This window comes from Salminus brasiliensis, chromosome 17 (assembly GCF_030463535.1).
Source record: "Salminus brasiliensis chromosome 17, fSalBra1.hap2, whole genome shotgun sequence".
Taxonomy (NCBI): domain Eukaryota; kingdom Metazoa; phylum Chordata; class Actinopteri; order Characiformes; family Bryconidae; genus Salminus; species Salminus brasiliensis.
Genome location: NC_132894.1, coordinates 33,775,532 through 33,803,074, shown reverse-complemented (window position 1 = coordinate 33,803,074; position 27,543 = coordinate 33,775,532). Strand labels below are relative to the sequence as shown.

Here is a 27,543-nt window from a genome sequence, read left to right as displayed (position 1 = left end):
AACATGCTACTATCCATCTCTAACCAATCTAAAGATATTTCTATATTTATATGTTAACAACTGTATTAATAATTAATAAGCATATTGCAACGTTAAATATCAAGTTATTGAAATGAATAGGCCTGTAATATTGCACGTTTTATACACTAGCCCCAACTTCTATCTAGTTAGAGCGTAAGAGGCGCTTATTGGAACACAACCAATAAGAGGGGCTGTTCCAGTGACGTGTTTGGACTATTAACCAATAGGAACGGCGGTATGTAAATGAGCAGCGGTACAGTAGGAAGTGTCCTCCGCGCTGGGTGGGAAAGTGGGCGAGGGAGGGAGAAGCTGCTAGAAAGGAAGGGCGGATAATGCTGCAGCTCTAGTGGACAGGTTTACTTATGGAAAGGCACCGAGACAGCTGAGTTCTACATATATGTGGGGAAGGGATCTGCTGGGGAAGGCTTTGCAGGAGCAGGTAGGTGTTGTGTTTTGTCAGTGATGGTTTAATGGGTAGCTAACTCGCTAGCTGCCCTGGCTAAGGCTGGCTAGCGATGCTTCTGTTTTGCTGTCTCTCCAGTGAACATCCATCCATCCATCCATCCATCCTGCTCCCAGTTAATAGGTTTCTTCTGTTGATTAGTAGCTAGCTAAATTATGAAGCCATATATGAGAGATGTTCAGTGGCTTTAGGTCATGTGTTGTTGACTAGCTAGCTAAACAGCAGCGGAGTGGTCGAGTGGTCGAGTGCTCGAGTGCTCGAGTGGTCGAGTGGTCGGGCCTCACGAGGAAAAAACAAAACAAGCATTCATATTCAGTATTTTTTTAGAAATAACATCTCTATATACGCAAGAAAGCATTTTAGGTATGTGATTTGTGTGTGTATATACACTATAAATGGCGTTAGTAGTCCCTGTGAGTCATACGAAGCTGAAGTTCGCCAGCGAGTTCACGAATTTTCAGTGCCACCTTAAATAGCGCAGCGCTCACACGCCGAGGCTTGTACAGATGCAGCGCAACTGGTGCACCATTTAAGGTGGAACGGATAATTCGGCCAAGAAGTCAACTTCAGCGGTGTGAATCAGTGTGCTGTGTTAGTCAGTCTTGGTCACGACCTGTTTATTATCTTAAATGTTTTAAATGACAAATATCTGCATTTTATACGAAGCTGAAAATAAGGATTTATGTGCTTTATGTAATATCAGGGGTGTTATTACTATTATTATTGTTATTGTTATTTATTTTTAATTATTATTTATATTTAAAGGTTATAAAGGCATGAGTCTAGTATGAAATGAGTCTTTAATAAAATAAAATATTAAATATAAAAAATTAAAAAAAATTAATGAAATCATATTGTCTCGCGTTTATAAATAATGCAAGATTTATGGATTATTTAATATTTAAGGCCACGACTCTACTTCATACCCTGCTTTACTTCTGGCCGAGTTGACTAGTCTGAGGATTATTCTGTGGTGTCTTTGATGGTGTTTCCTCTTCATTTATTTTGGGCTGAGCTTGTGATGCTTATCTAACATAACTTGTGATGGTGGCTGACGGCCAGCAATCATATATATATATATATATATATATATATATATATATATATATATATATATATAAAGTTTTGAAAGTGTTTGAGAGTCTTATGTATTTATCCATAATGTCAATAATTTATATTTATTTATTTTAGTTATTAGTTTAAGGACCCCTATTATATTATATCGCTTTTAAAAAATCCATATTTATATTCCATCTTAATTTAATGACTTTAGTCAAATCTAGAAACTTCAAATCTTTTATAATTAACCAATAACATCCTGTTTAACCTCCTGTACCGATAAGCAGCCTCTATCTCTTGTGTAAGACTCTTATGTTTCTCTTCACAGTTTGGACCTAAACACTGTGACCAAAACCCCGCAAGTGCGACTTCTTTGACTGAGCACAAGAGATTACTTCCTTGAAATCAACTTGAGCAACAGAGTAAGTTACACCAATTTTTTTTTTCCAGAGTTAACACACTCGCCTGTTCCTGTTTGTTTTTTTATCAGAACGTCTCAAAACCCAGGTTATACAGGTTCCGGTTTTGTAAATGTTGTTCTGCGTTTGTGTCGCTTTAAAGGTGCAATATCCTACAATCTGGTATTGCATTTGTATGTATAGGTTTATGTACTGAAAATAGACGCAATTCATTTTTAGGTAAACATATCAGCCACTCTGCAATTCAGTCCATATTTATTTATTTATTTGTTTGTTTGTTACTGGACCTTTAAGACTGGTAAATGAGCTCTATTCTGATTGGCTGGACTGTATTGTTCTCACTTAATTAGCAAAACAGGCTGAAACACTCTGTATTACTTAAGCGTGACAGGGTGGAGCTGAACCCCTGTAGGCTGCTTAGGCTGGCGTATGTAAACATACTGGATTTTTATAACCTCACAACCTCTGTCTGGACTGGTCAAAATCTTTCATTTCTATAAATTGAGGGCAGATTATTATTATTTTTGGGGGGGCTTATACCAGTGGTAACTTGTATACTGGTTAAGACACAGTCTTATAATGTCCCGTCTCTCGTGTCTCGTCTCAGGCCAGCCATGGCGTCTCACGATTCAGAAGTGTACCCGGTGGCGCCGGAGATGCCGGCCATGTTCGACGGGATGAAGCTGGCAGCCGTCGCCACCATCCTCTACGTTGTCGTCCGGTGCCTCAACCTAAAAAGCCCTACCGCTCCCCCGGACCTCACCTACCAGGACACGGCACTCAACCGCTTTCTGCTCAAGTCCTGCCCCCTTCTGACCAAAGAGTGAGTTTGGCTTCTGGACTTATGGATGTACTTATTTCTGTTCTCCAGTTAACATGTGATTCACACAGTGTCTGTTCCTGCTTGAGCTGATGTCGATCTTCTCCACCGTCTTCTGTAATGCTCTTACCTTAAGGCGATCTAGGGAAGCTGGAAAGTCATTGATTTGCTTTGTTTGTCAAACGACTATTTTCAGCAGGAACGCCCATGATTGTACACACCACAGAAACCAATCAATAACTGGCTTTCCAAAGCGAAGTGAGCTGGGTGTGCAGACTCGTATAGAAACTTGCAGTGCATCCAACAATAAAGGTAGCACAAGCTTATTATATAAAAGGGGGGGGGGGGGAATAATAATAGCACTCAAATCCAAGCACCAATTCCACTTCCTGATCCATTTGACTATGATTAGTGTGGACATGCAGCCCACCCACTTCTCACAGATTTGAATTAGCTAAAGGGGCTAAAGGCTGACTGACGATAAGTAAGAAAATGTGTTGTTTTTGAGGCTGCATTGTCCTGAGGAAAGGTCCAGGATGGTCATACTTCCACTTGTAAATATTTATTGGCTCATAGAAACAATGAGGGAAAAGGCACATTCACATTACATCCTTTGACCCGATTCTCTGGACCAATATTCTTTGATATCTATTACATAATCCGTCGCTGAATTCAGGCGTTTTCCTTCCGCTGGCTGAGTGGTTTGTTTAAAAACAGGGTGTGCTCTTCATCCACACCCTTAGTTACACTTTTATTGCTGTGAATAGTTTCTAATGCACTGCACAGGTAAGGTCATGTGTGCATATCGAGCAAATACAGCAGAAATATTTACCATATACATATAAACCTCCTGTCAGTCTTGCCTGGGTCTTGCATTTCAATTCCAGAAGCAGTGTGTCATGAAAACTGTGCCAAAAGAAGATGGTGTAGTCTGCCAAAAACTTGTTCGGGTCTTGTAAGGACATGTCTTGTACTTTCTCGTCCCTGAGCTCAAAGTTTGCGTTAGTCTGTGACGCCCCAGAACAAGGTGGTGGGCGAGTGGGCTTCTCTTTCGTAACCTAAAGCGACACCCGCCTGGTTATGTAATGGTTTGTTTTGCAGCACATTTACTACTCTGCTCACCAAAGGATCAATCAGTGCTGGAGCACAGTGCCAGCCGCTGTCCTCATCTGTTCCACAGAATTACATTAAACCCTGTTACCTTGATGGTTCTAGCCTGTTCGACTGACCGAGCTGTTCCAGAGACATACCTTCCAAGTAAGCCAGAGTGATCTGGGTGTGCAGGGTAAGGTGGATTAAAAGGTCTTCGGGAGTTCTAGGCCAGAATGTGGGACATGATTCTGGACTTTTGAACGTTGATAGGTGTGTCATGCCAACACATCCTGTGGGTGTGTTGATGGGACGATATGTTATCCTTATTGTGATAAAGTCTCCCACACTGCTTTTTTTTTTAATGTCTTATCAGCATTTCTCCAATGCTGAGCACTCGTGTTGTCCCGATACCGCATCGGTATCAGCGCCGATACTGGCACCTACATGAGCACCGAAACCATGAAGCTTATGGACACCCTACATACTTTTATTTCTTTTGTATTTTTTTAAACATGAAACTGTGGAGTTTGTGTGGAAGAGTTACACTTGCAGAGTCCTGTATCACATTTCTGTGAGCTAACATGTTTTTTTTATGACTGTATTAAAAGTGACAGAATTCTTGTTGGATGCGCTATGTTTTTTTTTCCTGAGCAGAAAATATGAGAACATGGAAATTCCTAGCTTATAAATGCCTCTGGGCTTCTGTCCTCATTGTGGTGTTCTTTTAATTTGTATTTAATGAGTGTTTTTATTTGCTCCAGTCTGTGGATTGTATTATATGAAGCCTGTGCAAATTGAATAGAGGTGTTCAACCCCTTTCATATCATGGTTGTCAAGTTGTGTTGCTGTTATATCCTTCCTGAGGGCTTATCACTAGCATTCGAGCGTCGCTGTGGCTCAGAGATACCTGAGGCAAACTCGCACAAGCAGACACTGGACTGTTTGTTGTCTTAAAAAGCCCTTTTTTGCTTCTGACTGGATGTCGTAGGCTAGGCCTAATCTTCTGTTTGACTCCAGTTCCCGGTAGGCAGTGTCCCAGGCTATTTAGGGGCATTTCGTCACCTTTGTTGTTGCGTTTGGATTAACTGCAGCTAAATTTACACTTCTAGTTGGTTCTTTTAGCCTGCTTATCTGATCATCCACAGTGACCGTGTTGTAGAGCTGTCTTGCAGCTAGTGCATATAACTGCTAACTGGCACGTAATTAAGTGCTGTTATATTTTAAGGCTTCCGCAGTTATCTTATGTAACAGGGCAGGTCCTGTGTTATGGCTTGCAGAGGCTCGGAGGACGAGGGACGGCTTTGTGAAATAGATACCGATGGACTGCTCTCTCTCTCTCTTTCTCTCTCATTGCAGATTTTAATTGTAACAGTGTGTGCTAAACGGCTGCGATGTCTCCCACCTCCCTGCTGGACCGAGTGCCCTTGGCTGTCTCCGCAAAACGAGAGCCAAACTGCTCATCCAGTCCATTTTCTCCTTTCGGGTCAGATAGCAATTGGACGCGTACTTGAATGTCAGTGCTGCATGGTGAATAAGAGATGACCAGTGTAGCACCCAGTGAATAGAAGATGTAGCTTGGTGTAGCTTGGCTTATATAAGGCACATGGAGAACATTTAAAGAGTGATCTAATGTGGTGCCATGCTGGCCACGTTTATGTTTATCTCCTGCCTCTGAGATTTGAGTTTGTGGAATCCTTGGTTTCACTCCATTGGACAAGCTATCTTGCCGTTCCTCATAGTATAATCGTGGCCTGCCAAATAAACAGTATAAACACGAAGAGCCTGTCTGGGTAGACCGTGCCGTGAACCTGAGGACCTGTCTCTCGATGCGCAGTGTTTACATCTCCGCCCTGAACGCTTCGAAGGCAGCAAGCAGCTCTAGCTGTTTCACGGTGGCTGCACGTGGGCCGAGCCATTGCATAACCGTGCACAGTTCACCTGCACCGCGCTGCCCGGAGTCAGCAGTAATCTGACCCCTCTTTCTCTCGCAGAGCAGCAACACCCACTGCAAGCATCCTGGAACTGCGCTCTGAGGACTGACCGTAGGCTTTGGGAAAGTGGAGCAACTGCCCTCACGCTCTGCTTATCATATCATTATCATCTCCATGCAAAATTCCACTGAGCCTGAACTGTACTTACTGCTATAAAAAGGTACTGTTCGGGAAGTCAGGGAATGGTTATGTCATTGACTGACTGTGGTTGGCTGTTGATGGTACTGTGAGCATTCTGTAGACTTAAGTAGGCCAGAGGAATGCCTGTACCCATCAACCAGTGTGTACTGTGATGTACTGTAATATACACACAGAGCGTTTTCTCCTTCCTGCCATCCAAGTCCTACCAAACCCTCATTCAATAATGTTAAGGTTTGGACTCTGGGGTGGTCAGTCAGGCGTTCTGAGAAGAGCAGATTCTGCAATTTCTGCAATTTCAAATTAGTCTATTTTTTTCAGTAGGAGCTTCTTAATCGGCTCCATGTGCTTTCAGACCTTTTGAGTCATCGTCACACGGTGGAAAGACTGGCACAAATACCTGTGTCTGATTTCAGATCTGAAGCTAGAGTGGAGCTTAGTTTTGCCTCTGTAAGTGCTGTTAAGTGCTGTTTATCTGATGGGGGCATTTTTGGTGGTCCATCAGGTCTTGCATGGGTCATTTATGAACTCCTTATGCAAGTGGATTTTATGTGTTTTCTCCACAGCAAGTAGAAGAACTTGTGCTTAATAGCCGTAGGCAGTTTGGTAGGCTATTTAAGGGTGGTGGTTGTTGTTGTTTTGAGTAACTGCAGCTAGATTTACTCCTCTAGACTGCATTTCCCAAAAGCCTCTTAGCAGAAAAGTCAGTGTTAAATGGTAGAATAAGCATCACGTTTAAACACTCGCTTTCCCCCATAAGAGGATCTCAATACTGCACAGCTTGTGGGAAATTGGGCTCTAGTTGGTTATTTTCTTGACCCTCAGCTGTTTTTCGCAGGTCCACAGTGCCACGGTGACCAGATTGTTGAGCTGTCTTATAGCCCTGACTGTCTGTTGACATTTAGCTGATACTCTTTCGTTAACTAATACATAATTAAGTGCTATTATGCGTTAAAGGTTGTACAGCAGGATTATGTAATAGAACAGGTTCTGTGTAATTGTTCATGGGGGCAGATATACTTTAGATATACAAGGCTTTTGTTCTTGTTGGATGCGCTGTGTTTTTTTTTTTTTTATTTGACTTTTTTGTTTGTTTCTCCTTTTTTCTTCCATATGCAGATAGTTTACCTTCTTAAATTAATTTAGATTAGATTAGAGTCCACTTAATTGCCTTGAAGGAGGTAGAAGTACAAGTCAAGTCAGTCAGGTACAGTCAGTGGTCTCTGATGTCCTTAGAAATATATGAGGCCTGAAAAATGGATGATGTGCTTAGTAGCCGTTTTGACTGGTTATTACATCAATAAAGAGCACTTCTGCACAGGTGTGTGTGTGTGTGTGTATGTGTGTGTACACAGTCCTCCCAGCAAAAGGTTCCTCTTATGTATTTTTGTTTGCGTCTTTGGTGCAGATTAAGCTCTGACCTTGCATAAGGAGGCTCGGCTTTAAATTGAGTGCTCAGTATAAGGAGTTATTCATTCACAGCATGCTAAAGGTCGTCTAGCTGCTATCTGGTTTTGCAGGCCTGCGTATCGTTACCACTCACCAGTCATAAATGAGACGCCCCAACTGAGAGTGACTCAGTCTTAAGTGGATCAGTGCTGTTGCTTATTTTTGTCTTATTTGACTTTCTCCTCCAGATACATTCCTCCTTTGTTGTGGGGAAAAAGCGGGCATTTGCAGACGGCCCTGTACGGCAAGTTGGGCCGGGTGAGTTCACCCCATCCGACCGGCCTGCGCAAGTATCTGCCTATGCAGGATGGCGCCACAGCGACTTTTGACCTCTTTGAACCCCTGGCGGATCATCAGAGCGGAGGTTAGTATCTCCTGGGAGTACAGTTGCTTTCGCTTCAGACTGGGGTGAAATGCTAAACCTCACATGGCAACCCAAGTGCCTTGTGAAAGTCAACAAGACTCCTTTTACAAAAACCCTTGTAAAAGTCTCGAATTTGCATTCTTTCCTAGGTATCGCTAACCAGTGCAAACACACCCTACGTACAGTACCCCACATCTTTTGGCTGTGTTTGTTTACATGCAAATCAATTTCATGGCACAGATAAGCCACGCTTTTCTTGTCTTGCGGTTTTCTGTCCGCAGCTGACGTCACCATGGTGATTTGCCCGGGGATCGGGAACCACAGCGAGAAGCACTACATCCGCACGTTCGTGGACCACTCGCAGAAGCAGGGCTACCGCTGTGCTGTGCTCAACCACCTCGGGGCCTTGCCAAACATCGAGCTCACCTCCCCCCGCATGTTCACCTATGGTACGGTCTTGTTCGTGGGAACGGCACTGACGTGGCTTGCGTGGCTCGTGTGACTCACGTGACTCGTACGGTTCACGCGAGCACATGCTTTTAAATCCTAACCTGCAACAGTGTGAAGAAACCTTTTTCTTGGCTGTTTTTTTTAACTGTGCACTGCAGCTCCTGAGTTAGCCCTGTGCTTGAGCCTGTGCCCCGATTCACATCTAACATTGTGACGTACAGTAAGGCTGGACCTGTTCTCCTCCAGACATGCAGCCCTTGTGTGTTAGGTTTCTTGAAGTCTTCTGAGAACTCTTCTGTATGTCTACGCACTAATACCGAGCCTCTCCACACTCTCTAGGCTGTACTTGGGAGTTCGCGTCCATGGTTGGCTACATCAAGAAGACGTACCCCCAGACCCAGCTGATCGTGGTGGGCTTCAGTCTTGGGGGCAACATCGTCTGCAAATTCCTGGGAGAGAACCGAGCCAACCAGGAGCGAGTGCTGTGCTGCGTGAGCGTGTGCCAGGGCTACAGTGCACTCAGGCAAGCTGTTTGTTTGGCTGTGTGATGTTGTTTTTGTTTGTTTAATACACACTGAAAGACACCAGGGATTGTTAGTTGCAGTATGATCTGTAGCTCCGCCCATCCCCATATGTTTCAACAGCCGTCTTGTTATCTCTAGTGTTTTTTGTTTTTCCCTGTGCTAGTATTGGCCCATGTTTTTACATTTCTCCCAGAAATCAGTTTTTAACATTACTCTGCTCTATCGTGAGAAGGCGGGGTTACATTTAGGAGTGAAGTGATTGACGGTCCTGGCTGCATGGTGCCCTTTCTGTTCATTATATGTAGTAGCTGAGTTGTAGTGGAGCTTACATGAGCTGCACTTTTACTGTTGGAGCGTCCGCTTACCGGACAAACTGGGAATCCAAGGGGAAATCCGCTCTGCTTCTGCACGGGAAGCTCAGTGAAGGCGGTCTGAGACACTGAGACTTGGGCTTGATCTGGGAGGAGGGGGCGGGTCTACCAAATGAGTAGGTGAACGAGTCTGGCTCTGCCTCTGGTCTCTACTGTGCAAACTTTGGTTGCAAATTTAACAACATGGCGATACTTTTACTTTTGCACATTGTTTTAATTAATTTAATTAATGCCTTGGATTATTTTTACCAAAATATCAAATTTGTTTGTGATTTCTTACATGATTATGCTTGATTCGTCTAAAAACTCCCAGAAACACTGACATAAAGGGTCAGTTGCAAATTGCAGTGTCTCCAATTTCAGTATGTTCAATTTCAGTAGGCCAATGATATAAGTACCCACTATATTTCATAGTGATAAGTAGGACTGTCAAACATTCAAATTAGGAAATTCTCCATTCACAGAAGAGCACGCCATTGCCGACCCTAAATAAAACAATCCATTGTGGCTTTAATTATGTATTTACATGGATTGGAAATATTTTCAAACATCCAGCACATACAAATATTCTTCTTGAACACTGAACGTATTTCAGTATATGACCGATAGGAGTGTATTTGAATGTATGACCTGCTGAGCTTTGAAATTTGAATTTAATCTATGAGCCGAGTTGACAGCCCTTGTGAACTCTCTCGCTCTGCACAGACGAGCACCCAGTATGTCTTTGCATTCATTTGGTTGGAAGCCACAACGTTCTTCTGTTCTTCTGGAGAAGCTGTAATCGACCCTCTACGGGAGAGCGGAAGACTCATGATCACAGATACACAGCTCAGCCTGACGATCCAGAGTGGGGCTGCTGTTCCTCAGTCACCATGACAATGTCTTGTGTGTGTTTTGTTTGTGTGCTGTCATTCTCACATGCGTATTACAATCTTGGAGGCCAGCATTCCCAGCCTGAAGATAGTCCAGTTCTGCAGCAACACGTTAACAAATATACAAAATGCACGTTAAAAAAAAGACATACGTCTTCCTTTCGGTGCCAAAGGAGGAAATTTGGAAGATGTTGAAATCTCTCAAGAAAGTTCAAGCCACCCAGAACTTCAGACACACACACACACACAGGGGAACTGCAGTGGAATGTGGCAGCTGTGTTTTCAGTCTGGTTCTGTGAGAGCCACACCTTTGGCTTTTGGAGAGATCTCCTGCCGTACCGGCCAGCAGCTCAGCCGGGCCATTCTAGAGTGTCAGCAGACTTGGCCTGTGGGTGTGGATCTGTGTGTTTTTCAGTGTGTTACCCAACACTGTGGTTCTCATTGGACAGGATTTCGGTGTCTATTTTCTTCTGGATGAGCAGATTTCACAGAACAGATCTGTCAGTACTCCTTTTTAGTTGGAATAGGAGGAGTGTGAGCTCATACAGTGATATTTATTATGACACACTGTTTTGTTTTCATCAGTCATCTGCTGTGGATCCTGTATCATCCTGTAGATAGTTTTACTTAGCATTGCTATCATACAAAAAAGGACATTTTGAAAAGATATGAATTTTATAATGGATGGACCAATAGAAATGCTTCAAAATGGCTTGGATTAAAAGCGTTTTCCATTGACTTCCATTGAGAGTTAAGAAGGTTTTTTTTTTCCTTCTCCTGTAAAGTTGACTTTTTGGAGATCAGATTATTATTTTTTTTTTTTACTTGACAGCGGCGATATACTGTGAAAGACTTGATTGCATTGTGCCACGACACACACACACACACACACGGTCTCAATATGCAATCAGTGGATGACCCAGTCACACTGATGGCAGGATTAGCCTGTTTTTGTGTGTCGGTTCAGACGGGCAGCACGTGACTGACATACTGCCTGTGTTTTGTCTGTGTGTTTAGGGCTCAGGAGACCTTTCTGCAGTGGGACCAGTGCCGGCGCTTTTACAACTTCCTCATGGCAGACAACATGAAGAAGATCATTCTGTCCCACAGGTACCTCAGAGCTTCTAATCATTTCAGACGGGTCCAAACTTGCTGTGCGAGTGCACTGGAAAAGCTAGGCCGGCATGTTGAAGTTGAGGCGACTTATTTGAAAGGCATCAGTCATGACATGTTAAGGTATCATTACCTCATTATTAATATTGGGTTTAACAAGAGCAGCTAGAGCATCAGTGAGGTCAAGATGTTGGATGGTCACCTCCCTATCTCATCCACAACTCTGCAACCCATCCCAAAAGTACTGGATGGAGCTTCACCACCATCCATCATTCCAGACAACACCGCTCTTCCACTGCTCCATAGCTCAATGCTGAGGGGCTTTATACCCCTCTAGCCCACGCCTGGCATTAGGCAGCATGGTGCCAATAGGGTCATGATGTTGATCTGCTCCGGAGAGTCCTATTCCACAGGAAAACTGTAAATTCGATTTTTCATTAAATTATTGCTCCTGTTCCACTCAGTGAAATCTGTACGGTACTGACTGTAGTTGAATTCTATTTGTTCTTGTTCCCTAGGGGTAGCCTGTTCGGGGGAGGTTCCCCGAAGATGGCAGATGCGGATCTGAGACGCCTCTTCACCGCCACCTCCCTCATGCAGATCGACGACAACATCATGAGGTGCGTGCTCAGCGCCGTTTTGTGCTTGCGAGCAGGCGTTATGCAATTCCGTCACCCTCATGTGAAAACCCACGCTCTATCTGCATGCCTAACTGCCGTCAGAGCGAAACTGGATCCTCTGGTCGGCACTGTAATTGAGGCGTTTCTGAAGAGGTTTGAGGAAGCTGTCAGAAATGGCCCACAAAAGGGACTATCCGGCCTGTTAGCAGTTGCAAGTGCCTGGATTTGTTATGCAAACATGAACTCTCATCTGCAGAACTAACAAACACTGTCGTGTTCCTCTTCTAGAACAGACTAGGACATTTTGCTGCTTTCGTCTGTCTGTGTTGACATACCTGGTTACAGTGGACATGAAGGCCACCCCTAAAACACCCTGTTTATATATATATATATATATAATTTTTATTTTTTTAACAGCTTCACGGAAACGGAAACTCTGCACTGTACACATTTTCCATGAGAGGCTGCCTACTATTGTTAATTTCGCTCCAATCCTGCGTTTTTAATATCCTGACCTGTTTGATTATTGACTTCTGCTGAATTCTGGTGAAAATTACTATAGTTTTAAATATCATATATATATATATGTATGTTATACGTGTGGGATATAAACTATTAAAACGATTGGATTGTAATCCATATTAATTTTCACATTTCAGGAAATTCCATGGCCACAGTTCCTTAAAGGAGTACTACGAGAAAGAAAGCTGTGTGCATTACATTCACAATGTGAGTACAACCAACTTTGCTCTATTGCTTTAAGGTCAGTCAGTAAAATCAGTACTGTACAGTACAGTGCAGTTGCTTGTAATATCCAGATCTCATCAGATCAGATGCAGGTGAACATAAATCCAGTAAAAAGGAGAAACAAGAGCTTCTCATTCTGAAGAAAGAAAGTAGTGAGATCTTGTCGGTGAGCTAGTCTGAAGAACAGAGCTCAGTTCCTCCAGGTTTCTCCTGGACGTCCCAGTCCAGTCCAGCCAACACAGTGTGGAGGATGTGTTCAACTCCATCATCAGCAGCAGCAGCAGCTCACCTGATTTACCATCATTAAGCCCTGATTTACCACCAAACCAGGTGTTGATCTGAGGAGAACTCTAAATAATACTAGACTCCATGAGGAGAACTTTGGAGATGTTCTAATGATGAACACAGTGATGGAGAACCACCACCACTTTCTGTAGGAGTGTTATTATTATTAGTGTTTATTCTAATATCAGTGTTTTCCTGGGCTAATAAACACTTACTGAACAGATAATAAGATAAGATTAGATATTAGAATAAGATAAAATAATACTAATAAGATTTTGTCTGTGTGCTGTAGGTCAATGTTCCTCTGCTGCTGGTGAACTCTGGTGATGATCCTCTTGTGCATGGCTCACTCCTCACCATTCCTCGCACCCTTGCAGGTACTTCCACCTTTCTGCTGAGTATGTTTTATTATTAGACCTATACTGACGTGTCCTGAGTAGAACTGTTTTCTGCAGGAATTGGTTCAGAAGTGAGTCATAATTAGGGATACACCGGTATGGGAATTGGGGACTCGTGGGCCGATGCTGATATCCAGGGTTTTACGTAAGCATTGGGACTAGATCTTCTGGGATCAGCATTACAGCGAAATGTAGCATGCATATGTACATGTATATGCAGTAAAGGGAGTAAAATGAGTACAATGCAGATATTTTAGCGTAGGTGTCCTGTGACTTTCTGCTTGTCTGGAGTGCTGTAAGTCCACATTTACAAGGTTTATGGCACTTCCGTGCATTATTTTCACGTTTTTACCTCATAAAACCACCACGTTTTAAAATGATCAGCAGCTATGTTAGCATTACCGAGGGATTACTTTAAATAGATTGACCGTCTGTACACATCAACACCTTCCAGCAAGGTATTTACACATCGCTGTTGCTTATTCACTCCAGAAGATGAGCATGCAGGCCAGCCCCATGCAAAACGTAAGAATAGCCGCTTTAATAGGCCGTCCCTTTAACATGGCTATTCTTAGACTGGCATGTGTGCCAGAGATGCCTTCACATGCAGCTGGCTTCTGGTAAGCATGAGTGTTTCCTGAAATGCTTAATCATGGAGACTGGAAAGACTCCCACTTTTTACTGTGTGGAGGGGTTAATCTCACTGTTAGCTTTGCTTTAACCCAGGCTAAAGGCTAAAGGCTTATTTCGATTATATATTAACTATCTTTTGTAAATTAGTTTAAGGGCTTTGCTATTACTGTACTGTTATGATTACTCTTTTTTGATGCTTGTTTGTATTACGAGTTTTTTTTTTATTAATTTATTTATTTATTTAAAAAAAAAATTTGGGAACCTCCTCCTAAGCATTCGTTAGAGCTGCCTGTCCAACTCTGGTGCATGCCAAACAATCGGGCCGAGGTCATCTCAGCAGCCATGGAACTGTGTTCTCTGGAATGATGGTTGGCGCTCCATCCAATACTTTTGGGATGAGTTAAAGTTGAGGATGCCATGCGGTGTGTTGGGAAATGGGAATGACGGAGACTCCATTCTCCCGATTACAGTCAGTGAAGAGTCAGCATGATTCTGAAGCTGCTGGTTTAGTGAAAAATTGATACGTGATCTTTGAAAGGTTCCTCACACTCTCACCTTTCTATCAACTAATCCAGAATGCAGCGACACTGGCTTCCTGTAGCTGCTGCCTGCATTAGATTCAAACCCCTGACTCTGGCCTACAAAGCCAAGCCTGGACCAGCCAGCCCCTCTGTACTTAATGGCGATGGTCAAAAGCCGATCTGCACCAAGAGCCCTTCCAGCTTCAAGTACGGCTCGGCTCGACCCGCCATCCTTTAAGATCCAGAAAGACGAGCGTCCAGACTTTTTACTGTCCTGCACCAAAGTGGTGGGACGAACTTCCCCTGGGTGTCCGAACAGCAGAGTCCAACACTCGCTGTCCTCAAACCCAGACTGAAGACCCTCCTCTTCTGAGAGGACTTGGGTGAAATGTAGTGTTGAGTTTTATGGTCTCCATGTTGACTTTTGTGTTTAGTATTATCTAAGCTTGGAGTTATTTTTGGATCCTAGTCTATACAAACTAGCTGAAGATATTTTCAGTGAGGTAAACAGTGAGGCACTTTTGTACGTCGCTCTGGAGAAGAGCGTCTGCTAAAAGCCTTCAGTGTAAATGTAAATGTCTTACAGACATGGTTCTTTATGGACCAGAATGGATCTTCTATGGAGTACCTCAAAAATCAGTTTGAGTGTAGTGTAATGTAGAAACTGGTGCATTGGGAGATGTTTCCTGTGTTCAGTCCAAAAAAAAACCCCCAAAAAACAAAAACACTATTGATTTGACTGTCCAGCTGTTTACACTAGTATCGGATCAATGAGGTCGAAGTAGGCCGTCCAGTATTTGGGGAATGATTTATTAACCGTGTGTGTGCGAGTCTTGCTCTGTCGTGACTGTTGATTTGGTGAGTTGTTGGAGTTATTTATGGGCCTCTGGCCCCATTTACAGCTCAGCAGGCAAATGAGTGGAGTCTCAGCTGCTGCCTGGGGTACACTGCAAACAGCTCTGTCCGTGTCTGTGACCTTTTGACTGGGATCGGTACGCCCCGTCTTGCATTGTTTTCTTATGTTTTATTGTGTTTAAGGTGTGTGTGTGGTCCTCGGATGAGGGTGCGTAATGGATTGATCAGTGTGTGGGATGGAGAACATCCTGTCTTGTTTAACAGACATCTCTTGAATTGGGAGTGGAAGAGTGGAGGACATGTGGTCATGGTGTCCGTCAGAGATCAGGTGCAGAAGAGCGTTTCCAGCTGTTGTGTCTGAACCTCCAGATGGGTGGAGATTAAAGGTCCTGTCCGCTCCCACTGTGGGTCCATTACCCTGAGTGAACCCTGACAGAACAGTGTGTACCTGCATTAATGACCTGACATAATGCCTGTCTCTGTTTCTCCCTCTCTCGCTCTCTCTAGAAAAGAAAGAGAATGTCATTTTCGCCCTCACGCTGCACGGCGGGCACCTGGGCTTCTTCGAGGGTGCTGTTCTGTTCCCCCAGCCGCTCACTTGGATGGACAAGGTCATCGTGGGCTACGCCAACACCATGTGTCAGTGGGAGAAGCAGAAGCCGGCGTGCCAAAGCCAGGGCACTCACACCTCAGAGACCAAATGCTCGGACAGCACATCTTAACCTTTCACCTTCTTCACCACTTTCATAACTACTCGCCCCTTAAACCACACACACACACTCACACACATCCCATATTCTGACCAGTCTCACTTTACACATGAATCGTCATGACCTTCACCATCTATACAGACGACTAGGTAGCCTTTCCAGAGCAAGAGAAACGACAGGGAAAAGCATAACGACCAAAAATGAGCGGACTCGTGCCGAGGGCAGCGTGTACACTGTAGTCTGTAGTCCAGTTTAGATATGTAGATTCGCACAGACCCTCGATTAACGATCGAGCTCCGAGGAGGAGAGGAAAGGACGCTCAGCATCTCACAGCTGCTAATGCGGAGATACTTCAGTACCAACAGCTACTGTAGGCCACCACAACATGCCACACTCTACATAACCAGCGGAGAAGGGCTGTTATGCGGGCACTGTGTGCTTATAGCTCGGACAGACGTACTGCTGGTTTGGTACTTGGTTGCGCTGTTAAAGTTGCTCTCCGCTCTGCCCCTGTCGGCCGTTTCATCGCTTTTCGAACTGCACAATTCATTCTGAAGAAACACACAACCAACAGATTGTGTTGACTCGACTGGCGGAATTCAGATTCCCAGTTTCCTCAGTTTAACCACTTTCTTAATTATATATTTTTTTTTAAATAAGGGGAACACTTCAGCGTTTTTCAGGCTGATCTCCCTCTGCTGTATCTGTAGCTTTGGCTCGATTACCTCAGACCTAGAAAATGGCAGAGCACGACTTGTTTGTGTTTTCAGAATTTCACCAGATGGGAAAACAAGAAGTCATTCAGAGTAGTTTGAAGCAAAGCGTGCCTGAGAACTGAGACCCTGTCTTACAGTAATTTGCAGATAACGTTTTGGCCTAAAATGTATTCTTTAAAAATATACATTCATGCCGTAGAGAATTCAGATAGATCGTTGTGCAACAGAGCAGTCCATCTTTTTATCTGCTTTTTCCTGGATAGGGTCTCGGTAGGTCTGGAGTTTATCCAAAATCATAAGCCACAAGGCAGGAGAACCCCCTGGACAGTGTGCCAGTCCATCGCAGGGGAAGATGGTGACCAGAGTGAGGATTGACCACAATACTGAATTAGTCCCTGAAGAAACCTGTAGGATCACTGGTGGGTTTGGATGGATCGGCAATAAAATAGCTGTGTTTGGGTTGGAGTCATAGGGTGACCACCACTGTAGAGACCCATGACCATGTAGATCCTGCATGGTACTCGACCACAAGCTACAGATGCTGCGTATGGAGACTAGGTAGAAAAACACCAGAGTGTTCCTTTTGAAGCACTTTATAATTATTATTTTTTGCCATAATTATTAAGTAATTAGCAGAGATTTGAAGATAAAAGCCGAGACTAGCTGAGACTAGTAGAATGCAACAAGGGAGAGATGCAACGGAGGGAGAGATGTCCACACTAAGTGACTAAATGACTCTATGATCCCTTGTGTTCACCAAAGCCTGTTGCGTTTTTTTTTTGTTTTGTTTTTTTTATTATAAAAAAAAAGGATTTTTTATTATTTCTTTTTTTAAAAGAAGAGTAGCCGTGAAGTTAACTGTTGTCCGAGACACTTCCAGAGGGGTCTCGGGTATTCCAGAAGACCTAGGGACGTGTCTTAGGTTTGAGCACTGTTAATTGATAGATTTGATTATGACCTTTCTGATATGCAGTTGATCGGTGTAAGAGTTGTAAGAGCTGTAGCTCCAGCGGGAGACGTCGGTGCGCGTTTCAACCCCGCGTCTGTGAAAGCTGGCCTGTTCGGTTGATCTTTTGGTCTTTACAACCTGCCTGGTTATGAGGCTGTATGTTTGTGCTCGTTGTCTTGTAATAGAAGCTCTTGATTAGAAGTGTCTTGGTTTGCAGCGCCCCCTGCTGTCAGGTTTTGTGTTGAGGTTGAAATGGGATGGGATGTCTGGAAGGAAAGGCAAAGCTACGCTCTTAGAAAGTAATAGAACTTCAATTGGTTCTTTGAGTGAGGCCATAGAGGTCTAAAGGACCTTTACTTGCTGTCAGGGTTCCTTATTAATTGACTGGTTATACGTCTGTAGTACAATCATGGATTGGACCAATATATATTTTTTCTTTTATTAATGATCCAAAGTGTTTCTTCTGTGGCATCGCTCTGAGAACCATTTGAATTACCTTTATTTTTGAGAGTGTAAGATGTACAGTACAGGGCTCAGAAGTAGTCTAGGTATGCTTTACTTTATTAAAAAATATCTTTCTAGCGGGATTAGAAATGATCACCCAACACTTTGAACCACAGTAAACCAGAAAAGTAAGAATACAGCCCAGTTCACTGCAAAATACATAAATGGACTCCATTTCAATCAATTTCTTTAATATTCTAAAAGATCTTGCCTTTGAAAAGTTGAATATTAAGTTGAATTAATTTGCCAAATCAAAACATTTCATTATAACAAAAATGTAGAGAATCTAAATTAAAAAATCAAATCAGAATGTCCTAAACTTCCTAACTTCAGAACCTTAAAAAAGAGAGACTCCGCCCCGAGCCATGCCGCTTTGCCATCAGCAGCCGGAGTCTGAGAGAGCACAGTTGTCCGTGCTCTCTCCATGTGGGTTGATGGTGCTGTCTCTCCTCATCACTCTAAAAGTGACATTGGCCGGCACAGCCGTCTGTTAGCCTCCTAGTGTTGAGCTACGAAGGGGTGGGTTTATTGGCAGCAACAACTTGGGAATAAAAAGGGACATTTTTGATTAAAAAGAGAAAATCCAGCAAGTCTGGCTGAGCAGGAGGTCCTTTTAGAAGACCTAGAAGACTGAGGCTATATTCCAAATAAGGAATCTGCACCAAAAACAGATCTACATTAAGGAAAGAGGCGGTTAAGTACTTTTGATGGTATCCTGAGACTACTTTTGAGCTCTGTGCACTGTATTTTAATCCATATTGGCTTTAAAACGTTTAAGAGGCTCTGCAGAGCCTCATTGCCACTATATAGAATCCACCCTGATTTCATGTTTATTGAAAACCCCAAGACTTTGCTTTTTCTTTGATGGATCAACTGAGCAGTTGTGGAGAAATGATATGCAGGACTGCGTCCAAAGCGTTGTGTCCTTTATTCGTAAGGTTTTGTGATAATTGTTATGATCGTAATCTTGTTTCTTAACAGCGTTTTATTTCCTTTTCCTTCAGTTAAAAAAAAAAAAAGGAACTTTCCAGCAGTCCTCAGCTTAATCTCCGTTGACCTCACTTGTAGCGTACGGTCATCTACTGCAGTTGGTACATTTGACTCGCGTCCCTTTATGTAGGAAAAAATACCATGTTGAGCTGAAATGCTCTTAAAACTGAAGTCATTTGGAAGGCGGGACCTGATTTGGCCAACTGGCCCAAGGTTTCAGTCCTAAGTGAATTTCGAGGCGAGTCCAGATGACTGTGTTGACGTTACGTTCAGTGGTAAACGACTGTACGCTACAGATCAGGCTACGGTTGAATATCGCCGGACTGTTCCCCTCAGCCTTCTATTTAGCCTGAACCAGAGAACTGTCCCATCGTTCGGAAAGTTAGAAGATCTATCCGAAGTAGCAGAGAGGATACGGTGGTGAACACGAGCTTGACTCTGTAGGTTTTGTACTGCCACTTGCACCAAGTGTTCCTGGGCCTACTGGAACGTGACCTTTCTTGACCTTTTTTGACGTCTTAAAATCAGTCAAAACTCAAATGGAGAACCTTGTAGAGACGTCCTGCAGATCTGCTCTGCAGTGCTTCACTTGAATAGGCGTTCTAGCTTTTGTACTCTTCCAAAGGACCTCCGACAGGGAAGACTCGCTGGTTGGCGCGTACGCCAGGGGATCGGAGCTATTTGGGCCTTGCACACCAGCATCGTCTCGGTCTCTGCTGTCACTTGATTCAGAACCTCTGCCTTTCTGAATGTTTTTCACTTCCCTTATTTTGGGGGTTTGTTTGTTTTGCACAAAAACGCAGGCTTTCGATGTATCGCAACTCCTTTTGGAAGGTTAACTTAATTCTGCTGCGTTTGTATTTTATATATTTTTGTCTTATTATAATAATAATTATTATTGTTGTTATTCTTACTCAATTATTTACTCGTGTTGGATTATGATTGTCAGCGAATGACTGTCGGTGTGTGTGCATCATATCGCCACCTTTCGGTTCTGACAACCGAAACCACAATGTAAAGAAATGTGTAACGCTTGGCTACATACAGCTTATGTAATATGGACCAGAGGAAGTTTTTGGACAATGATATCAGCAATAAGGTGTTATTTTTACCTCCTTTCTCTCTGCCAAACTGAATAGCCTTGTCCTAAAAAAAAAAGCGTCAAACAGTGTCAAATTGGGAGTATGGAGAAATAGCACTTAAAACTGCTGTAAAAAAAATTAATAATTAAAAGACCACTGTAGAGACGAGAACCAACAGCTACACCCCCCCCAACCGCATTGGTGAGCTATCTGTTTTTTGGAAATCTCCAACCCAGCAAAGTATTGAATTAAAAAAAAAATAGTATTTTTAATTCTATTTTAGATTATAATATTCATGAAACCATTGGCCAAATCTCACTCCGTCATTATTAAAACGTCAATCATAAATCCTCCAGCAAATTCTACTGCATAGTTTTAGACTCGACCCTGATGATCTACTTTGTCTTCACAGTGCTGTGTGTTTGATGAGTGGTTTGTGCCCATCAATAGATCATATCCCACCCTTCATTGACCATAAATCCTACATCTAGTTCACCTGTGTGTGTATTTTTGTTTTGGGGGAAAAAAGCAATGGTGTGTGATTGAAGTATTGGGTTAATATGGTTCTTGTGTTCCAAAATAAATTATTTTCTTTAAAAAAAAAAAAATTGGGTGATTCTTTTGTAAATTTTTTTGTGTTTATAAAAGGATATGTAGGTGGTTGTAGGCTGAAAGGAGCTTAAAACTGACCTATCACACTGCAGCCAAGCATTTCTGTCCTTCAGCGTTTCCCAATTTTCTATTCATGGAAGTGATTGGAGACAACCCAATTATTATTGCTTTACAAATGACTTACTACCTAATTTGGAGGGACGTATGATCTTGATATGCAGTCTCTGTAGCATCACCTTGTTTGGAACCATCCGTCTCCTGATGATCAGGCCAATGCCCAGGAAGGGAGGGTCTGGGTTTAGGTTCCATGAGCTCACAGCCCCCCAGAACTCCAGCTTAAGCTCAAGACTTCTGAAGGCATCTTGTGGTATCTGGTACCATGATATAAGGTGGGGTCCATAAGCATCAGTAAGCCTTACTTCACCCTTCAAGGAACACCCCACTAGACCCGCCTGATGGTTTGGAGAGGTTCTGACCCAGTCGTCTAGAACATCACAGTTTGGTATCTCAGATTCTTGTGTGTGTGTGTGTGTGTGTGTGTGTATATATATATATACACACACACACATACATACATATACAAATATACATTTACACAATGTATATATATATATATATATATGTGTGTGTGTGTGTATATGTATGGATGTATTTATATACATTTATTTATTTATAGAAGTATATATTTTAAACTATGTAATAAATCACTTTTTAAATCATTGGCTGCAACCTTAAGGTGATTAAACCACAAACAGACATTTTTCCATCATATTGTATTAAAAACGATGTCAGTAATTCTCTACATCATAAACCAACAGATTTAGAAGAAAGAAACTGTTTAAAAAAAACATTAATAATCTAATATAAACTAATCAAAATAACAACTTATAGTTCCATTCAGTGAGAACATCTAGAGGATTATTCTAGTGCATTTTTTTGCATATATTAAAAATATATATTGCCGATCTTGTGCATTGGTGCAGCCTTTTAAAGAGCCGTGTCCTCAGAACCAAACAGCTTGATGGCCGTCTCTTTCCCATCACAGTTTGGGCCTTTCCCGTCAAAGTCTGGAGGAAGGATTTCAGCATCAAAGTCTCTGAAGTAGGCGTCCAACTCATCGCCATGAACGAGAACCTAAGCAGGAGATGAAGACGAGGTCAAACGTACTGACATGCTGTGAATAGGGTGTAGGGGCCACTACTTTAGGCCATCTTCTCAGATTTCCATAGCATCAGTGAACTTTGATGGCAATCGGACACCTCTCTGATGAAAACAGCCCTTGTGAGCTCAAGCCGGTTAAGCTGGTTGACCAGCTTAGCTCTCGACCAGCAAAGGTCATCCCGTCTTTTTGTTTGAGTTAGATGGTTTAGTTGGTCTAGCTGCAAGATCTGCAACTTGACCAAGCTGGATGACCAGGGCAAGGTGACTGACGAGCTAGTTCTTCAGACTGACATGAAAACATACGCTATGCTTGTCATCTACCTTGCTTACCAGCACAGGGTATGTTCTCACCCCACTCACCCTCTCCAGCAGTTTACTCTTCATGAAGGGTTTGACCACATTGTATGTGGTTGTGAAGTACCAGGGCTGGTGGATCACATGCACTGCCTTGAAACGTGCAGGAAAGGAGTCCTGTACACAGAAACAGGCCATGAAAATAAACTTCGCTGATGTTCTCCTCACAGTTCCTCACTTTAGGACACACAGAGCCGTAAATAATCGATACGACACCAAGCTCTCTCATTTCTGAATTTAGCAAAGAACTGCTCACATGGCTGCTGCCTTTCTCACCTGCAGCATGTCCACCATCTTCTTCAGCTCGGTGTGTTTGATGCCAGAGGCATGCTGCATGGTGAAGCCCTTGAAGTTTTCAATGAGGACAAAACCGTTGATCTGAGTCTCTTCATTTTCCAGAAGTTTCTCCAGGATGACACAGTATGCACGCAGAGTCTGGAGTATAATACATAAGACATACACAATAAATAATAGAAATATTTAATATTTAACATATGTAGGAGTACTGTCATGTATATATAATTTGTTTTTTGTTTTTTCTAAAGCTGTTAGGTCCATCTTGGAGGTTTGTTTGAGAGGTCCTGAGTGGTGTTGCTGTCTAAGTGTTGTATCATTATCACTGTGTTCTCTGGAATGATTGTGGTGAGTTGGGGATAAAGTGAGGTGGGGTGGTGATTGTCCAACAGCCTCACTAATGCTCTTGTCGCAGGATGTTTATTTATTTATTTATTTTTCTAAAGCGGTTAGGTCCATCTTAGAGGTTTGTTTGAGAGGTCTTGAGTGGAGCTGCTGTCTAAGTGTCGTCATTTCATTATTACTGTGTTCTCTAAAATGATCGTGGGGAGTTGGGGATAAAGTGGGGTGGTGATTGTCCAACCTCCTGATTTCACCAATGCTCTTGTCGCAAAATGCAATCAAATCCTCACAGCAAATCCTCCTCCAAAATCTAATACAAAGTGTTCCCTGGACAGTAGAGACAGTAACTTTAACAAAAGCAGGATAAAGGCTTATTTCATAGCCTTGATTTCGGAAGAAACAATAAATAGTGTCCCGATACTTTTGTCCATATAGTGTACGACACAGTGCATGGTGGGACTTCAAGAGTGGACATTCTCCACTACTGTTTTTTTTAGAGACCACTACAAAAAAAGCTGACTTTCCAAAACAGTGGACTGTATAGTAAACAGGGCAAGGCCTATGTGCGTTTGGCTGCCTCTAGGTGGAACTAGGCTAGGTTGCCTAAAGACGTGTGGTTAGTTAACATTGTATGCTATTGCGTAGTTTGGGGGATCGTTGGGGGCTCGTCGGGGGCGGAGAGAAAATGAAAGGAAAGAGCATGTTATCAGAAGCTGAGCTAACTGTCAGTGACGATGTTGGACATACTTCATCAAACGTGACCTCCTCCAAATCCCAGTTCTCTATGTTGAACAGTATCACCACACGGCCGTACTTGTCCCGAGTGGAGAGGATCCGAGGGTAGCCAGCCTCAATGGTGCTGCGGACCGCTTCGGGGGTCATATTCTCAAAAAGCTCGGGGTAGTCCCGTCTGAAACGGACATAACCTGCCAGGAAAACAGCAAGATTAAGAGGTGCCAGGGTGATTGCTTTGTCTGATCGTATGATGGTTCTTAAACAACAGCACACAGAGACACAATAGCCTCACTGTCTTGCTTCATCTCGTGGCCTAGCGCAGTATCTAATGGACCAATTAACCACTCCGGCAGTTCCGTTCACACTGGTGTAAAGAGCAGTGAAGTGTGGCTCGCATGTCTTTTCCGGGGACAACCGTGCATACCTATGCAGGACACCAGAGCTTCTAATGTGTGTGAAAGGGCCAGTGCGTCAAAGCGCATCCCGTCTGCCTGGTCCTAACTATCCCACGGGCCTTTGTGACAATAAACGTGCCCCATTTGCACACAAAGAGCCTCTGTGAAAGAATTCAGAGGGCTCCAATTAAGGCGAAGCATTCCTTTCATCCAAAGTGATGAGCAGCACCCAGAGATGCATAACAGCACACAAAGGAGGTTTAGATGGCCATAACTGCACAGTCCATCTTCTTTCTTTTTAGGGGCCAGAATCCAGATAATCAAAGACAGTTTCTTGTCCCAGGGTTATAACCTTGCATACTACTGCTGGAATACATGAGGGATCTACACAGTAAGTACCTTCACTCCAAGAAAGTCATTTTCCATTTCCATACCAGAACATCGACCAAAAAAGTTGGAGGTTCACAATTACCAACTGTAGAGCAATCTGTTGAGCAATTCATCAGCCACCGATCTGTCAGTGGAAAAGGACCACCATAAAACCACTGCTGGCCAGGTATTATCTGGGTCTACCATCAGGGTCTCCATATGGGAGGGTTAGGACTTGGTTGGAGCCAGGTATTATCTGGGTCCACCATCAGGGTCTCCATATGGGAGGGTTAGGACTTGGTTGGAGCCAGGTATTATCTGGGTCTACCATCAGGGTCTTCATATGGGGGGTTAGGGCTTGGTTGGGGCCAGGTATTATCTGGGTCTACCATCAGGGTCTCCATATGGGAGGGTTAGGACTTGGTTGGAGCCAGGTTTTATCTGGGTCCACCATCAGGGTCTCCACGTGGGGAGGTTAGGACTTGGTTGGGTCCAGGTATTATCTGGGTCTACCATCAGGGTCTCCATATGGGAGGGTTAGGACTTGGTTGGAGCCAGGTATTATCTGGGTCCACCATCAGGGTCTCCACGTGGGGAGGTTAGGACTTGGTTGGGTCCAGGTATTATCTGCGTCTACCATCAGGGTCTTCATATGGGCGGGTTAGGACTTGGTTGGGGCCAGGTATTATCTGGGTCTACCATCAGGGTTTACCATCAGGGTCTTCATATGGGCGGGTTAGGACTTGGTTGGGGCCAGGTATTATCTGGGTCTACCATCAGGGTCTCCATATGGGAGGGTTAGGACTTGGTTGGAGCCAGGTTTTATCTGGGTCCACCATCAGGGTCTCCACGTGGGGAGGTTAGGACTTGGTTGGGTCCAGGTATTATCTGGGTCTACCATCAGGGTCTCCATATGGGAGGGTTAGGACTTGGTTGGAGCCAGGTATTATCTGGGTCCACCATCAGGGTCTCCACGTGGGGAGGTTAGGACTTGGTTGGGTCCAGGTATTATCTGCGTCTACCATCAGGGTCTTCATATGGGCGGGTTAGGACTTGGTTGGGGCCAGGTATTATCTGGGTCTACCATCAGGGTCTACCATCAGGGTCTTCATATGGGCGGGTTAGGACTTGGTTGGGGCCAGGTATTATCTGGGTCTACCATCAGGGTCTCCATATGGGGGGGTTAGGACTTGGTTGGGGCCAGGTATTATCTGGGTCTAGCATCAGGGTCTTCATATGGGGAGGTTAGGACTTGGCTGGGTACTGCCATGTCCGTTTGTAGCTCCCCTCACCACCAGCAATGCTCCCTACAATGCTGACACGCTCTGAGAAAAGTGCCAGGTCCCCAGCTCCATCAGGTTTCATAGTAGTGGCTTCCCAATCACAGGAAAGTCTCAGTTGCTCTTGGGCTGGGGGTCCAATTCTAGTCCTGGAGATCTACCTATCTGGCAAGTTCAGATCCACTGCACCTGGATCTACTATTCAGATGATCCCAAAGCCTTTCATTACCTGGATCATGTGTTTTAGGTGCTACACTTTACAGGGAGGATGATCGCAAGGACCAGGACTGGGCCCCCCTGTTGTGTGAGGTAAATGTGAAGACAGGGAATATTCCAAGTACCCTTCATAAGCTCGTGCGCCCTGGTCACGTCAAACTTCCGGGCACGGATGAACCTCAGAAGCAGAGAGTCTGGTTGGTGCCCAAATTTTTCCTGCACGCCCACAGACAGGCTGTCCCCTTCTCCAGCCTTGTCCTTGATCAGGGACCTCAGCTCCTTCACAGTAGACACCCTCTTCTCCTCCGTCTCATTCAACTCATCTTTTGCCTGTTAGTGAAGAAGCTATGTTCAGATGCAGGAGGTCTTATGGAGTTCCTACTTTGGCAAGGTAGAGCAGGAAAGATCATAAGGTTGTTGGAGGACGACCCGCTGGGTCAATGGCAGCTTACACATTACCTTCTGTACTGTGTGATCGGGTAGCTTCTTGCACAACCCAAAGACTGGCCCATGGTCCTTCACGGTCAGGTGCTCTAGCTTGGACCGCAGGGCCTGTTCTTCTTCCGACACCATGCGGAAAGTTCCGGTCTGATTGAAAGGAAAGGAACAGAGGCAAACTATCCCATGAAGAAAACTAATCCCATGTCTGATGGGGACAGTAACCCACTAAACCCCCACCCAACTCCCAGCCTGGCCAGTCATGCAGGTCAGTAACTGGCTTGTAATCTCTCTCACAAGACCACATGGAGCTTGCAAAAACACCCACTGCTAAAGACAGCTCCAGCTATAATATCAGTACATCAACCAGCCATAACATTGAAACCACCTGCCTAAAACTGAGTAGGTCCACTACGTACTACCAAAAACAGCTCTGACCGCTGGCATGGACTCCACATGACCTCTGAAAGTGGCTGTGGTATCTGGTAGATCCTTTAAGTCCTGTAAGTTGTATGGTTGGGCCTAAGCCTAAGCATCAATAAACCTTGGGTGCCATGGCCATGGCATCATCCTTTGGAGCATTTTTGGTAGGTACTGACCACTGCTCACCGGGAAAGACCCCCCCCCCCCCCCCAATAAGGCCCCATAAGACCTGCCTGATGTTTTGGAGATGCTCTGACAGCTTCAGTCTCTGGCCATCACAGTTGGGTTCCTGTCAAAGTGGCTCAGATGCTTGTCCATTTTTCCTGCCTCCAACACACCAACTTCAAGACCTGATGGTCACTTGCTGCCTAACATATGCACCCCATGACAGGTGTCACGTCACCTGTCAGTGGTTTTAAATGCGGTGGCTGATCGATGTATAATTGTTCACAATAGAAATACCATACAAAAGAACTTACGGAAGCCATGATGCCGAGATCTTTCACCAGCCACACCTACACTGAAGATAAAGAGGTGTAATTCAGATGTTACAGTGCCTGAAACTTTGGAGGTTCGATTACTGCATTGCACCGGGCCTTACACAGTCGCCTCAGACTGACTCTCATATTTAGCCCATGGACTGAGTCTCGGTGCAGTTTTTTATTTCTCAGGAAATGAAATAGAATTGGAAAAGAAGCTATATATATTACATATTATATTATAATATATTACGGATCATAGGGAACGCTTTGCTGTAATCCAGTTTCA

The 27,543-nt window shown here is 43.9% G+C and overlaps 2 protein-coding genes across 2 annotated transcripts; one reads left to right on the top strand and one right to left on the bottom strand.

The window, feature by feature from the left end:
• Positions 1-309: 309 nt before the first annotated feature.
• On the top strand, positions 310-20,764 carry abhd2a (abhydrolase domain containing 2, acylglycerol lipase a). The gene is made up of 11 exons (XM_072660101.1): positions 310-460; positions 1,872-1,965; positions 2,570-2,785; positions 7,641-7,816; positions 8,098-8,265; positions 8,606-8,789; positions 11,051-11,143; positions 11,665-11,766; positions 12,426-12,495; positions 13,091-13,175; positions 15,713-20,764. The coding sequence occupies exons 3-11, from the start codon at positions 2,577-2,579 to the stop codon at positions 15,925-15,927; spliced, it is 1,302 nt and encodes a 433-aa protein (XP_072516202.1). The 5' UTR covers positions 310-460; positions 1,872-1,965; positions 2,570-2,576; the 3' UTR covers positions 15,928-20,764.
• A 991-nt stretch (positions 20,765-21,755) lies between these two features.
• Positions 21,756-27,280, bottom strand: rlbp1a (retinaldehyde binding protein 1a). Its single transcript, XM_072660810.1, has 7 exons — positions 27,255-27,280; positions 26,374-26,502; positions 26,040-26,244; positions 23,667-23,845; positions 22,560-22,718; positions 22,290-22,400; positions 21,756-21,902 (listed from the first exon to the last, which is right to left on the bottom strand). The coding sequence occupies exons 1-7, from the start codon at positions 27,261-27,263 to the stop codon at positions 21,756-21,758; spliced, it is 939 nt and encodes a 312-aa protein (XP_072516911.1). The 5' UTR covers positions 27,264-27,280.
• Between the last annotated feature and the right edge of the window lie 263 nt (positions 27,281-27,543).

Excerpts from the sequence above, each read along its gene's own strand:
- abhd2a (XM_072660101.1), top strand. The coding sequence starts at position 2,577 with ATGGCGTCTCACGATTCAGAAGTGTACCCGGTGGCGCCGGAGATGCCG. Across the intron at positions 11,767-12,425 it reads ATCGACGACAACATCATGAG|GAAATTCCATGGCCACAGTT; the intron begins GTGCGTGCTCAG and ends TTCACATTTCAG. Across the intron at positions 12,496-13,090 it reads GTGTGCATTACATTCACAAT|GTCAATGTTCCTCTGCTGCT; the intron begins GTGAGTACAACC and ends TGTGTGCTGTAG.
- rlbp1a (XM_072660810.1), bottom strand. Across the intron at positions 23,846-26,039 it reads GGCGCACGAGCTTATGAAGG|GTTATGTCCGTTTCAGACGG; the intron begins GTACTTGGAATA and ends TTTTCCTGGCAG. Across the intron at positions 22,401-22,559 it reads AGATGGTGGACATGCTGCAG|GACTCCTTTCCTGCACGTTT; the intron begins GTGAGAAAGGCA and ends TTCTGTGTACAG.